Raw genomic sequence first — 14,974 nt, forward strand, 5'->3', positions numbered from 1 at the left:
GACACTGTTAATTAACTACATAGAGATTAGTTTGACCTTTGAAGACCAAGGTCCTCTAGTAGGTATAATGATACTATACAGTTCATATGGACAGTGGTGGACTGGGACACTGACTACATAGAGATGAGTTTGACCTTTGAAGACCAAGGTCCTCTAGTAGGTATAATGATACTATACAGTTCATATGGACAGTGGTGGACTGGGACACTGTTAACTACATAGAGATGAGTTTGACCTTTGAAGACCAAGGTCCTCTAGTAGGTATAATGATACTATACAGTTCATATGGACAGTGGTGGACTGGGACACTGTTAACTACATAGAGATTAGTTTGACCTTTGAAGACCAAGGTCCTCTAGTAGGTATAATGATACTATACAGTTCATATGGACAGTGGTGGACTGGGACACTGTTAACTACATAGAGATGAGTTTGACCTTTGAAGACCAAGGTCCTCTAGTAGGTATAATGATACTATACAGTTCATATGGACAGTGGTGGACTGGGACACTGTTAACTACATAGAGATTAGTTTGACCTTTGAAGACCAAGGTCCTCTAGTAGGTATAATGATACTATATAGTTCATAGGGACAGTGGTGGACTGGGACACTGTTAACTACATAGAGATTAGTTTGACCTTTGAAGACCAAGGTCCTCTAGTAGGTATAATGATACTATACAGTTCATATGGACAGTGGTGGACTGGGACACTGTTAACTACATAGAGATTAGTTTGACCTTTGAAGACCAAGGTCCTCTAGTAGGTATAATGATACTATACAGTTCATATGGACAGTGGTGGACTGGGACACTGACTACATAGAGATGAGTTTGACCTTTGCAGACCAAGGTGCTCTGTCAGCAGTCCATATTCTTTACATCATATTGTGAATGTTGATCCCAATGACTTTGATCTCCTCCTTGATGATTGTACTGTAACTTTTTATTTTTAACGAGAACCAGCTCAAATGCACTTTATCCTATAGGTATATGTCTGTTATGTTAACTGTTGCTGGACAGGAAGGTGAAAAGGTCAGGGCAGCTCCCAGTCCTAAGTTTGGTCCTCTCCATGGAGTCTGGCTTTCATTCTCTCGTTCCCAGTGAGTGAACACACCTTGTCTGAAGCTCCTTGTCAGTACAGTATTCATACAGTGGCTCTTGGTATTCTAATGGGTGGACATGGCATGCATGAGTCTACACATGGAACCCAAAGCTGAGATGAGCCTGGTTTGATTATCTTTGATAAGAGGAACAAGTGAGAGGGGGAAGAGTGTAATCATTTTGGTCACAGTATACCAAAGGATGGGTGGAAGAGCACATCACCTCACACATCATAGGTGGTATTGCAACACAAAAATAAACTGTTAAAATGAAAAGTTGTCCCAAAAATGTAACATATTTTCTCCTTCTGTGTTTATCATGACGACACATTATTGCATTATTTCAGATGTAGGTTATAGTTTTTCACCCTGATTTCCTTTTTTACAGACCCCCTGTACAGTAGAGTTTCTGTTTTCAGATGCACCCTGGGAGATTGGGTTTTCCAGCCCGTCCTGTGTGTCTGAGTGTAAATAGGAGAGGAATACTCTCTCTTACTGTAACTCCAAACCAGAACTCTGTTGCTTTTCTGTTTCCAGCATCTCTTTTGCTGATGGACTGACAACACTCATGGTTGAGGATGGACGGTTATGTTATCATATAGCTGCAGTATTGTAAAATGAAACCCTTTCTGTCTATTCTGTAGATGCTGACCAGTTTTGTGATGAAATGAACACTTTTCACATGTGAATGCTGATACATCAGTCTGAAGAGAGAAACAGGATGGCAGATTATGCTATTTGAATCTTTGCAGATTAACTCAATAAAAGGGATGACAGATTGGCTGTTTGATGAAGAGTTTGTGACTTTAATATATGATTTATTTATGAACATAAATAGTTGTTAGTCAAGGTAATTCTGATGAGATACAATCATTATAGATTTTTCCCTGATTTGAATCCTTCTCTTCTCAGTTGTTGGATGACAGATGTATGAAGGTTGCTTAGGAAGTAATCTATAAAGGGAGGGAAAGAGAATCAATCAATTTATAAAAGTGTTGGCACTAATTCTCCAAAGAAGTCAGACATTGTAATAGACAACAGCATCAGACGCCCCAAACTGTCTGTCTGTCACATAGACCTACCAGGTCTACAATACGAAACAGCGAGTTTGAAGTCAGATTGTCATATGAAAAAAATACCACTGTATTTTACATCTCCCGCGATCTAAAGGGGAAGAATCTGGATTGGTTGGCATTCATCTGGTCTTCACTGTTCAGTAGCTCATGAATTCAGGTTTGTTTGGATTCGAAAGGTGAATGCACCTGGTGATTCTGGAACCATTACCTCAAGTTCTTCATGTTCTAAACCTTTTGTTGCATTGTCATTTGCGCAGTAGGCTAAGCCTAATGCTAAAAGGAAACATTTAATAAATACATTAATTCACCTTAGGGGAAAAGAATAAAGTAAGAAAATATAACAAACATATATGGGGGATTGGAAATGGTGCAGATAATTACATTGATAGAAGCCACAATCTCTGCAATATTAAATATGATCTACTCTCTAAAACAAGTCAAATAAAAACATCTTAGTACAAACTCTGCTGTTCTATTGTGTGGGTAATCATGTTTAATGATGTCCTATGATTTTGTCTTTGTTTGAATGAAAGTCTTTGTTGTAAATCGCAAACTGAAGTGGCAGTTTCACCTCTATGGATTCCAACGTTCAGGTCAGGGTCAAAAGGAGACATGAACTTGGTACTGGACAGACAGGCTGAGACATGACTACAGGAGGGGTGTGGTCTGAGGAGGAGGAAAGATACAGTTCCTAGTAATATGTATTCTGTAGAACTCTGATAGGTTAATCATTTTACACCTTAATAATGAACTGGGTACTGGACAGACAGGTTGAGACATGACTACAGGAGGGGTGTGGTCTGAGGAGGAGGAAAGATACACTTCCTAGTAATATGTATTCTGTAGAACTCTGATAGGTTAATCATTTTACACCTTAATAATGAACTGGGTACTGGACAGACAGGTTGAGACATGACTACAGGAGGGGTGTGGTCTGTGGAGGAGGAAAGATACAGTTCCTAGTAATATGTATTCTGTAGAACTCTGATAGGTTTATCATTTTACACCTTAACTGGACAAACTGTATAAAAGAGACACTCAGTTCTCTGATTTGTACACTTTCTACTAGAGACGTTGTCGTGGAGAATCGTCTCAGAAATATAACACTCTTAAAAGAACTTGTGAATTCAATATACACTTTAATACAAAGTAGCAAAACTGAGCTCCTTCATGGAAGGACCCCATCACAAACATAACAGGGCCCTTCCATGGAAGGACCCCATCACAAACATAACAGGGCCCCTCCATGGAAGGACCCTATCACAAACATAACAGGGCCCTTCCATGGAAGGACCCCATCACAAACATAACAGGGCCCTTCCATGGAAGGACCCTATCACAAACATAACAGGGCCCCTCCATGGAAGGACCCCATCACAAACATAACAGGGCCCATCCATGGAAGGACCCCATCACAAACATAACAGGGCCCTTCCATGGAAGGACCCCATCACAAACATAACAGGGCCCCTCCATGGAAGGACAATATCACAAACATAACAGGGCCGAGCCCCTCCATGGAAGGACCCTATCACAAACATAACAGGGCCGAGCCCCTCCATGGAAGGACCCCATCACAAACATAACAGGGCCGAGCCCCTCCATGGAAGGACCCCATCACAAACATAACAGGGCCGAGCCCCTCCATGGAAGGACCCCATCACAAACATAACAGGGCCGAGCCCCTCCATGGAAGGACCCTATCACAAACATAACAGGGCCGAGCCCCTCCATGGAAGGACCCCATCACAAACATAACAGGGCCCTTCCATGGAAGGACCCTATCACAAACATAACAGGGCCCCTCCATGGAAGGACCCTATCACAAACATAACAGGGCCCTTCCATGGAAGGACCCCATCACAAACATAACAGGGCCCTTCCATGGAAGGACCCCATCACAAACATAACAGGGCCGAGCCCCTCCATGGAAGGACCCCATCACAAACATAACAGGGCCCCTCCATGGAAGGACCCTATCACAAACATAACAGGGCCGAGCCCCTCCATGGAAGGACCCCATCACAAACATAATAGGGCCGAGCCCCTCCATGGAAGGACCCCATCACAAACATAACAGGGCCCCTCCATGGAAGGACCCTATCACAAACATAACAGGGCCGAGCCCCTCCATGGAAGGACCCTATCACAAACATAACAGGGCCCCTCCATGGAAGGACCCCATCACAAACATAACAGGGCCGAGCCCCTCCATGGAAGGACCCCATCACAAACATAACAGGGCCGAGCCCCTCCATGGAAGGACCCTATCACAAACATAACAGGGCCCCTCCATGGAAGGACCCCATCACAAACATAACAGGGCCCCTCCATCGAAGGACCCCATCACAAACATAACAGGGCCCTTCCATGGAAGGACCCCATCACAAACATAACAGGGCCGAGCCCCTCCATGGAAGGACCCCATCACAAACATAACAGGGCCCCTCCATGGAAGGACCCTATCACAAACATAACAGGGCCGAGCCCCTCCATGGAAGGACCCCATCACAAACATAACAGGGCCGAGCCCCTCCATGGAAGGACCCCATCACAAACATAACAGGGCCGAGCCCCTCCATGGAAGGACCCCATCACAAACATAACAGGGCCGAGCCCCTCTATGGAAGGACCCCATCACAAACATAACAGGGCCGAGCCCCTCCATGGAAGGACCCCATCACAAACATAACAGGGCCGAGCCCCTCCATGGAAGGACCCCATCACAAACATAACAGGGCCCCTCCATGGAAGGACCCCATCACAAACATAACAGGGCTGAGCCCCTCCATGGAAGGACCCCATCACAAACATAACAGGGCCTCCATGGAAGGACCCTATCACAAACATAACAGGGCCGAGCCCCTCCATGGAAGGACCCCATCACAAACATAACAGGGCCGAGCCCCTCCATGGAAAGACCCTATCACAAACATAACAGGGCCTCCATGGAAGGACCCTATCACAAACATAACAGGGCCGAGCCCCTCCATGGAAAGAGAACACATTCTCATATTACAGAGTCCTGCCTTTATAGGATTCTGTCTTTGCAAAACATATAGAGTCCCCTCCCGCTATATCAAAATAGCTTCCCTTGACCTTTTATTATTTTCTTCTCATCTCAGTGCGAGTTCACGCCCACTAACGCTCATATCTGCTTTTGGTTAGGTTATAATGGTGGTAGAACGCTTTCCTTGTTCTAAAAATAATGTATGCATTGCATGCTTATGTTTCACGTGTTAGTCATCAGTTATCTTGCTTCCATCTTTCTTTCTGTATCCTGCTGACCATAGTACGTCCAGCTGTCATAAATGTTTGTCTGGTCTTGGTTAATGTGCTCTTTCAAAAATAGAGTATAGCCTGGGTGTCATCTTCTCTTAATGTGCATGTCCTTGCTATTTCAGCCTGGCAACTAGACCTATTTAATGCTCAGCTCTCTCCTTAATGGTTCGCTCCAACAACGTCTGACACTCCAGAACAGAGGAAGAACACAACATCACTGGTAAAGAAATTCCTTCCAATTAATGGTCCTGATGTGAATATGAGTTAGTCTGTGTGTTACTTTAAAGGGCAGGGTGGTGGTGGGATACATGGGTTGCACACTTGCTCCACTAGCACAATAACACCTGATTCAGATGATCAAAGAATCATGGTCTTCAATTTAGATCATAACTGATGTTAAACTGAGCAAAACAAATATGTGAGCAATGCTGTCCTCTAGGGGGCGTTGTTACCACACCTGGTCTATGTGATTATGTGTTGTAGTGTTTCTTTTTCAGTTAACTTATGAATGAATATATTTGTATAATTATTCATTTGACTCAGCCGAGCCCATGTTTCTGTGTTAGTATCTGTTCAGGGCGTTTCTTATGCATCCTTGAAGTCATCATTTTAATGTTTCCCCTTTAGAACACCTGGAGAAAATGCTTTAAAAGCTAGCCGTCAATGATTTCATATTTTATACTTATCAAATGTTCTGGTCTTTGGTGTATTTAGTGTTGTTTCTTGCATCATATGAGGTGTTGACCAATTTCACTATTGATTCTTACTTTACAGACACTTGTCTCCAACTACCCAAAAATGGCTTCTAAATACATCACAGAAATCTCCACTGACTCTAAAAGGGAACAACATCTTCGTGGCCAAGGCTTTCCCATGATGGATGTAAACCTCAACCAAGGCAATTCATCCACCACCTGAGTTTACATGTGGTACAAAAAGGGCAATGAAGAACCCATCACCAGAGTCCAGTTTTCATTCACTGATGGAATGAAAGATGGCCTGAGGAGTGTAGGGTTCACTGAGCTCCCAGAAAACCTCAACTCTGGAGCAGAGGGAGATGTCATCCATCTGTGGTACTTTAGTGGTGCAAGCCCTAAGTATGACATTCCCATTGTAGATCTGCTACTCACCACTAATGTGAAGACAGAGGCCGTTCAATTCAAATACAGCTGGGAAAGGCTATCATGTGATCTGAACCGCGGTAACTCAGGAGATCACATCAACCTCTGGGTGAAGAGAGAGACTGAGACCTACATCTGTGACGTTGCTGCCACCACCTCATACCAAGAACACATCAACCTCTGGGTGAAGAGAGAGAGTGAGACCTACATCTGTGACGTTGCTGCCACCACCTCATACCAAGAACACATCAACCTTTTCAACAAGGGCTACATCCGGATGGATGAAGATCTCAATAGAGGTGCTGAAGGAAACTGGATCTTCCTCTGGTACCTTCAATCCACCCATAAGGGCTGCGGGGTCACCAGGGTGAATGCATCCATCAACCACGAGCAGGATTTCAGCCTACAGCAGCATGGTTTCTCCGTGGTGAATGTTAACCTCAACGAGGGAACATCCGGTCGGCCAGTGTTTGTCTGGCTCAAGAAAGATGGATCTCTCCCGATCAAGGCCTTGACCGTTACATCCAACCCCAGGGCAGACGGCTGGGTCTTCATTGAAAGAAGCCTGAATTCTGGCAACAACGGTGCGCCCCTCTTCCTCTGGTATGGCAAGTAAAAACCTGCGGTGGAGAGGCAGTCAGGGTAAAAATGTGCCAGATGCTAGCTTTTGCATGGCAATTTCTGTCTATTTTCTGTTTAATTTTGTATTATCTTTCTGAGAAAAAATGTGTAATTACATTAAACTGAATGTTAGCTTTTATGTCATCAAGTCACTGTCATAGATCATTTAGAAATGTTTTAAAGTTGACTTTAATGTTCTTTCCAATTAATTCACAGTTGAATTATGGTATTCAATTTTAGTATTGTCACAGCCGTCAAAGGAAGTGGACATGAGCGTACATATTCCTTTATTTAGGTGACGCCAACAAAAACAATAAACAACACAACAAGACAACACAAACACACCACAAACGCAACGCAACGCAACACGCTTAAGGGCTATAGTGCCACAAACAAAGTTAACTTCCCACACAGAAAGGAGGGAAAAGGGCTACCTAAGTATGGTTCCCAATCAGAGACAACGATAGACAGCTGTCCCTGATTGAGAACCATACCAGGCCAAAACAAAGAAATACCAAAACATAGAAAATAGAACATAGAATGCCCACCCAAATCACACCCTGACCAAACCAAAATAGAGACATAAAAACCTCTCTAAGTTCAGGGCGTGACAAGTATTACATTTTAGCAGCAGATTTATATTTTTTCTGACTATTTCAAGGGCTTATAAGGTATTATATCTCATTATGTCAAATGTGATTTAGAAAAACTTTAGTACAGTAATAGAAATAAAATCAAATGATGAATGATTTGTGTGTAACACTGAGAATCCCAGTCTGTTCATCAATAAAGAAAGCTTTACAAATCTGAATGTTGGCCCTTTTTAAATAACTGAGTTAGTACTACATGATTGTTGATGGAATTTATATGTTTAAATTAATTATTAGAATATTCCACCCTGAAACCATATAATTGATTAGAATCATAAAATTATTAGTAATGATATATGAAATTGATTAGAATCATAAAAGTATTATTAATGATGTGTGTAGTTTTAGTCAGAATTAGGGTAAAACAATATAACTGTACAATATGTCTCTATGGTATCTTAAACATAGAACACAGACTGTCTAAGCAAAATTCGGTGCTGACCTTGGCTAGGGGCCACTGAGAGATTTGGGCGGGGTGTATTTCTCATGGCATCCCTAATCTTGGGGGAGGACAGGGAGTGCTTCTCACGGTCTCCATAATCTATGTAGGCTGGGTAGGGAGACGGTATGTGCATAGGATACCTTCTGTTTGTGTGTGAAAGTATGTACGTAAGGAGCTAGTATAAAATGAATGGTTTTGTGCAACGAACCAGCGCTCTCGTGAATAAACATTTGGACTATTTAGCTGGGCCTCCGTCTGTTTCATTCAACCAGTATTTTACAAATTCTGGGTTGCAGACCGAGTAGTTTAATTGAATTGGGTTATGAACATTAAGAACATAATTCTCGTGACAATTTGGTCCTTCGAGAGCCAGAAAAGTTGCATATCACGAGAGCTGTTCGATGCTAATGCAGAACGCCACAGGATGTTTTTGTGCTGGTCAAGGGCAGACAGGTCTGGAGTGAACCAAGGACTATATCTATTCCTAGTTTTTTTTAAACTGAATGGGGCATGCTTATTTAAGATGATGAGGAAGGCACCTTTAAAGAATAACCAGGCATCCTCTACTGACGGGATGAGGTCAATGTCATTCCAGGATACCCCGGCCAGGTTGATTAGCAAGGCCTGCTCGCAGAAGTGTTTGGGGAGCGTTTGACAGTGATGAGGGGTGATCGTTTGGTCACGGACCCATTACGGATGCAGGCAATGAGGCAGTGATTGCTGAGATCTTGATTGAAAACAGCAGAGATGTATTTGGATGGCGAGTTAGTTAGGATGATATCTATGAGGGTGCCGGTGTTTTTCGGATTTGGGGTTATACCTGGTAGGTTCATTGATAATTTGTGTGAGATTGAGGGCATCAAGCTTAGATTGTAGGATGGCAAGATAGATGGAGGGCAATCAATTCACATATGGTGTCGAGGGCACAGCTGGGGGCAGTGGGTGGTCTATAGCAAGCGGCAACTGTGAGAGACTTGTTTCTGGAAAGTAGAAGGTTGAATTCTTTAGGTACAGACTTGGATAGTAATACCGAACTATGCAGGCTATCTTTGCAGTAGAGTGCAACACCAACCTCTTTGGCAGTTCTGTCTTGGTGGAAAATGTTATAGTTAAGGATGGAGATTTCAGGGTTTTTGGTGGTTTTCCTGAGCCAGGATTCAGACACGGCTAGGACATCCGAGTTGGCAGAGTGTGCGAAAGCAGTGATTAAAACAAACTTAGGGAGTTGGCTTCTAATGTTAACATGCATTAAACCAAGGCTTTTACGGTTACAGAAGTCAAGAGCACCTGGGGAGTGGGAGTGGAGCTAGGCACTGCAGGACCTGGGTTAACCTCTACATCACCAGAGGAACAGAAGAGAAGTAGGATAAGGGTATGGCTAAAGGCTATACGAACTGGTCGTCTAACATGTTCGGAACAGAGAGTAAAAGGAGCAGGTTTCTGGGCACGATAGCATAGATTCAAGGCATAGTGTACAGACAAAGATAAGGTAGGATGTGAGTACATTGGAGGTAAACCTAGGCATTGAGTAATAATGAGAGAGATATTGCGTCGAGAGATGTTTAAACCAGGTGATGTCATCGCATATGTAGGAGGTGGAACAACATGGTTGGTTAAGGCATATTGAGCAGGGCTAGAGGCTCTACAGTGAAATAAGACAGTAATCACTAACCAGGACATTAATGGACGAGGCATATTGATATTAGAGAGAGGCATGCATAGCCAAGTTATCGTATTGTTCCAGTGAGTGGTTGGGCTGGTTGGGGACACGACGATTCAGACAGTGTCCCCAGCATGGGCAGTGTCATTGAAGTAGTTTATTTTCTTCTTTACGATTGGCTGATCCCTCCTAATGACCCGGTTGGACATGACTCCAACAGGGTCACCAGGAGGGATCAGCCAATGAAGTTAGAAGACTCACCCAGTTGTCTACATTAAAACGGTGGAAGCCATCAATTGTGCTGCCCATGCTAATACAGCCTTTTGGCCACTAGAGGCCTCTCTCATTCTCTATGGTGGTATCCCACAAAGCAGGAGCAATGTTTTTAGCTCAGCTGTCTAACTACTGTACATTTTATGAAACATCATATTTCCTAGCCTGGTCTCAAATCTGTTCATGCTCTTGCCAACTCTATTGCTCAGTGAGTACGAGTGACAAGGAGTTGGAATGATGGCACAAACAGCCTGTCACTCAGGCTTCATATTTCCTAGTGCAGAGAGGTAATAAACTAACTTGTTATTAATATGACATTCTCTCAGTTCGTCCCATGCTAAACTTGAAACAGATGAGATACGAACCAGAGAAATACAAATTATATTTCAAAGTGTCTCAAAGTAAGATGGCTGACATATTGTCTCCTGCTTTGTGAATTGCCACCCTGCACTATCAATCAAGTGATTAAATCAGCATGTAATCAATCAACAGATAAAGTAGAAATGTACAGTGAACAACAGAGCATTTGGAGGCACAGAGCAACAAATACAGATACATAAATACACACAGTAGACTTTCAAGGGTGCACACTCACACCCTTTTACAGTGGCTTGCGAAAGTATTCACCCCCCTTGGCATTTTTCCTATTTTGTTGCCTTACAACCTGGAATTCAAATGGATTTTTGGGAGGTTTGTATCATTTGATTTACACAACATGCCTACCACTTTGAAGATACAAAATATATTTTATTGTGAAACAAACAAGAAATAAGACAAACAAACTGATCAGTATTTCCTTATCAGGACACGTGGTCAGATAAAACTCCTGGCCCTACATTATGTTGAATATCTTTGCTGAAGGAGAGAAGGGAAAAACACCCAAAGATGAGAGTTTTAGTGCATAGCTTTGAATGCAGCAGCTACAGAATAGACCTTAGAATTGTGTGAAGGCCACCATCACCCAGTTATTACCCAGGAGACACCAGGGAGTGCCAAAGTGAACGTTGTGCCATGGCCTGGTCGTGCCAGGTTGAGCACACAGTGGGTTTGGTATTGGGGAGAAGGGTTGAGCAGCAGTGCAATTACATAGGCATCTTTGCAGAAATAGTACTATTGGCTTTTTCCACCCTTCTCTCCTGAAATACCGTATCTGTGTCTTGCCAGACATCAGCATCAGTCTGAGTGGGGCAGTTCCATCATGTTGTTGATGAATCATCTTAGACTTACACCAGTCTTTGTTCTCCAAGGTGAATCTAAATGAGGTTACAGTGGACTAGTGTTTATTTCTTGTACACGTGCAAATGAACACACAAACCTGCGCACACAAATGTGTTTCAAACACACACACACACACACACACACACACACACACACACACACACACACACACACGTCTTAGGCTGGTGTTCATGTTGAATGGAAATGGAGGGGTGGAGAGGGATAGGAGAAGGAGGGGTGGAGAAGGAGGGGTGGAGAGGGATAGGAGATGGAGGGGTGGAGAGGAATAGGAGAAGGAGGGGTGGAGAGGGATAGGAGAAGGAGGGGTGGAGAAGGAGGGGTGGAGAAGGAGGGGTGGAGAGGGATAGGAGATGGAGGGGTGGAGAGGGATAGGAGAAGGAGGGGTGGAGAAGGAGGGGTGGAGAAGGAGGGGTGGAGAGGGATAGGAGATGGAGGGGTGGAGAGGAATAGGAGAAGGAGGGGTGGAGAGGGATAGGAGAAGGAGGGGTGGAGAAGGAGGGGTGGAGAAGGAGGGGTGGAGAGGGATAGGAGATGGAGGGGTGGAGAGGGATAGGAGAAGGAGGGGTGGAGAAGGAGGGGTGGAGAAGGAGGGGTGGAGAGGGATAGGAGATGGAGGGGTGGAGAGGAATAGGAGAAGGAGGGGTGGAGAGGGATAGGAGAAGGAGGGGTGGAGAAGGAGGGGTGGAGAAGGAGGGGTGGAGAGGAATAGGAGAAGGAGGGGTGGAGAGGAATAGGAGAAGGAGGGGTGGAGAGGGATAGGAGAAGGAGGGGTGGAGAAGGAGGGGTGGAGAAGGAGGGGTGGAGAGGGATAGGAGATGGAGGGGTGGAGAAGGAGGGGTGGAGAGGGATAGGAAAAGGAGGGGTGGAGAAGGAGGGGTGGAGAAGGAGGGGTGGAGAGGGATAGGAAAAGGAGGGGTGGAGAGGGATAGGAGAAGGAGGGGTGGAGAGGGATAGGAGAAGGAGGGGTGGAGAGGGATAGGAGAAGGAGGGGTGGAGAGGGAGGGGTGGAGAGGGATAGGAAAGGAGGGGTGGAGAAGGAGGGGTGGAGAGGGATAGGAGAAGGGAGGGGTGGAGAGGGATAGGAGAAGGAGGGGTGGAGAAGGAGGGGTGGAGAAGGAGGGGTGGAGAGGGATAGGAGATGGAGGGGTGGAGAGGAATAGGAGAAGGAGGGGTGGAGAGGGATAGGAGAAGGAGGGGTGGAGAAGGAGGGGTGGAGAAGGAGGGGTGGAGAAGGAGGGGTGGAGAGGGATAGGAGATGGAGGGGTGGAGAGGAATAGGAGAAGGAGGGGTGGAGAGGAATAGGAGAAGGAGGGGTGGAGAGGGATAGGAGAAGGAGGGGTGGAGAAGGAGGGGTGGAGAAGGAGGGGTGGAGAGGGATAGGAAAAGGAGGGGTGGAGAAGGAGGGGTGGAGAAGGAGGGGTGGAGAGGGATAGGAGAAGGAGGGGTGGAGAGGGATAGGAGATGGAGGGGTGGAGAGGGATAGGAGAAGGAGGGGTGGAGAGGGATAGGAGAAGGAGGGGTGGAGAGGGATAGGAAAAGGAGGGGTGGAGAGGGATAGGAGAAGGAGGGGTGGAGAGGGATAGGAGAAGGAGGGGTGGAGAAGGAGGGGTGGAGAGGGATAGGAGAAGGAGGGGTGGAGAGGGATAGGAGAAGGAGGGGTGGAGAAGGAGGGGTGGAGAGGGATAGGAAAAGGAGGGGTGGAGAAGGAGGGGTGGAGAGGGATAGGAGAAGGAGGGGTGGAGAGGGATAGGAGAAGGAGGGGTGGAGAGGGATAGGAAAAGGAGGGGTGGAGAGGGATAGGAGAAGGAGGGGTGGAGAGGGATAGGAGAAGGAGGGGTGGAGAAGGAGGGGTGGAGAAGGAGGGGTGGAGAGGGATAGGAAAAGGAGGGGTGGAGAGGGATAGGAGATGGAGGGGTGGAGAGGAATAGGAGAAGGAGGGGTGGAGAGGAATAGGAGAAGGAGGGGTGGAGAGGGATAGGAGAAGGAGGGGTGGAGAAGGAGGGGTGGAGAAGGAGGGGTGGAGAGGGATAGGAAAAGGAGGGGTGGAAAGGGATAGGAGAAGGAGGGGTGGAGAAGGAGGGGTGGAGAAGGAGGGGTGGAGAGGGATAGGAAAAGGAGGGGTGGAGAAGGAGGGGTGGAGAGGAATAGGAGAAGGAGGGGTGGAGAGGGATAGGAGAAGGAGGGGTGGAGAGGGATAGGAGAAGGAGGGGTGGAGAATGAGGGGTGGAGAGGAATAGGAGAAGGAGGGGTGGAGAGGAATAGGAGAAGGAGGGGTGGAGAGGGATAGAAGAAGGAGGGGTGGAGAAGGAGGGTGGGGAGGGATAGGAAAAGGAGGGGTGGAGAGGGATGGTAGAGAGGGATAGGAGATGGAGGGATGGAGAGGGATTGTGGAGAGGGAGGGGTGCAGAGGGATAGGAGAGGGAGAGATAGGAGAGGGAGGAGTAGAGAAGGATAGGAGTGGGATAGGAGAGGTAGGCATGGAAAATCTGATCATAGGTTTGTGATTAAGGGTAGGTTCTACTTTGAGTCACAACCACACCACAAACCAAGGAAAGTCCAATCCTATCCCAGGGCTTAAAGTTATTATGTAAACTAATGGAATGGTTGATTTAAAGAGCTCAATGTGTTTACGTGGACTTTCACACAAAAAAAGTATGACTCATCAGTGAATATGAAGACATTTTCATTTTCAAGCCTTATCAGTGAATGACAGTGATCTGAAAAATAAACTTTTATTGCTCTTTCCTCATCTACCCTTGATAAGTATTAGGTTCTATACCTTTTATTATATAATACTTTTTCTGTCTCTCTCTGTCTGTTAAACATGAAACGGGTTCCATTTCCCCCTCTGTCAGATCTGTTATTGACCATGTGACCTCCCCTCACCTCACTGGCCTTTCCCCCTCTGTCAGATCTGTTATTGACCATGTGATCTCCCCTCTCCTCACTGGCCTTTCCCCCTCTGTCAGATCTGTTATTGACCATGTGACCTCTCCTCACTGGCCTTTCCCCCTCTGTCAGATCTGTTATTGACCATGTGACCTCTCCTCACTGGCCTTTCCCCCTCTGTCACATCTGTTATTGACCATGTGACCTCCCCTCTCCTCACTGGCCTTTCCCCCTCTGTCAGATCTGTTATTGACCATGTGACCTCCCCTCTCCTCACTGGCCTTTCCCCCTCTGTCACATCTGTTATTGACCATGTGACCTCCCCTCTCCTCACTGGCCTTTCCTCCTCTGTCAGATGTGTTATTGACCATGTGATCTCCCCTCTCCTCACTGGCCTTTCCTCCTCTGTCAGATCTGTTATTGACCATGTGACCTCCCCTCTCCTCACTGGCCTTTCCCCCTCTGTCAGATCTGTTATTGACCATGTGACCTCCCCTCTCCTCACTGGCCTTTCCTCCTCTGTCAGATCTGTTATTGACCATGTGATCTCCCCTCTCCTCACTGGCCTTTCCTCCTCTGTCAGATCTGTTATTGACCATGTGACCCCCCTCTCCTCACT

The 14,974-nt window shown here is 45.9% G+C and overlaps 1 protein-coding gene across 1 annotated transcript; it reads left to right on the forward strand.

Annotated features, from left to right (window-relative positions):
• The first annotated feature begins 5,447 nt into the window (after positions 1-5,447).
• LOC135553598 (uncharacterized) lies at positions 5,448-7,513 on the forward strand. The gene is made up of 2 exons (XM_064985604.1): positions 5,448-5,680; positions 6,235-7,513. Exon 2 carries the CDS (start codon positions 6,385-6,387, stop codon positions 7,195-7,197), a length of 813 nt encoding a protein of 270 aa, XP_064841676.1. The 5' UTR covers positions 5,448-5,680; positions 6,235-6,384; the 3' UTR covers positions 7,198-7,513.
• The last annotated feature ends 7,461 nt before the right edge of the window (positions 7,514-14,974 follow it).

This window comes from Oncorhynchus masou, chromosome 2 (genome assembly GCF_036934945.1).
Source record: "Oncorhynchus masou masou isolate Uvic2021 chromosome 2, UVic_Omas_1.1, whole genome shotgun sequence".
Lineage (NCBI taxonomy): Eukaryota > Metazoa > Chordata > Actinopteri > Salmoniformes > Salmonidae > Oncorhynchus > Oncorhynchus masou.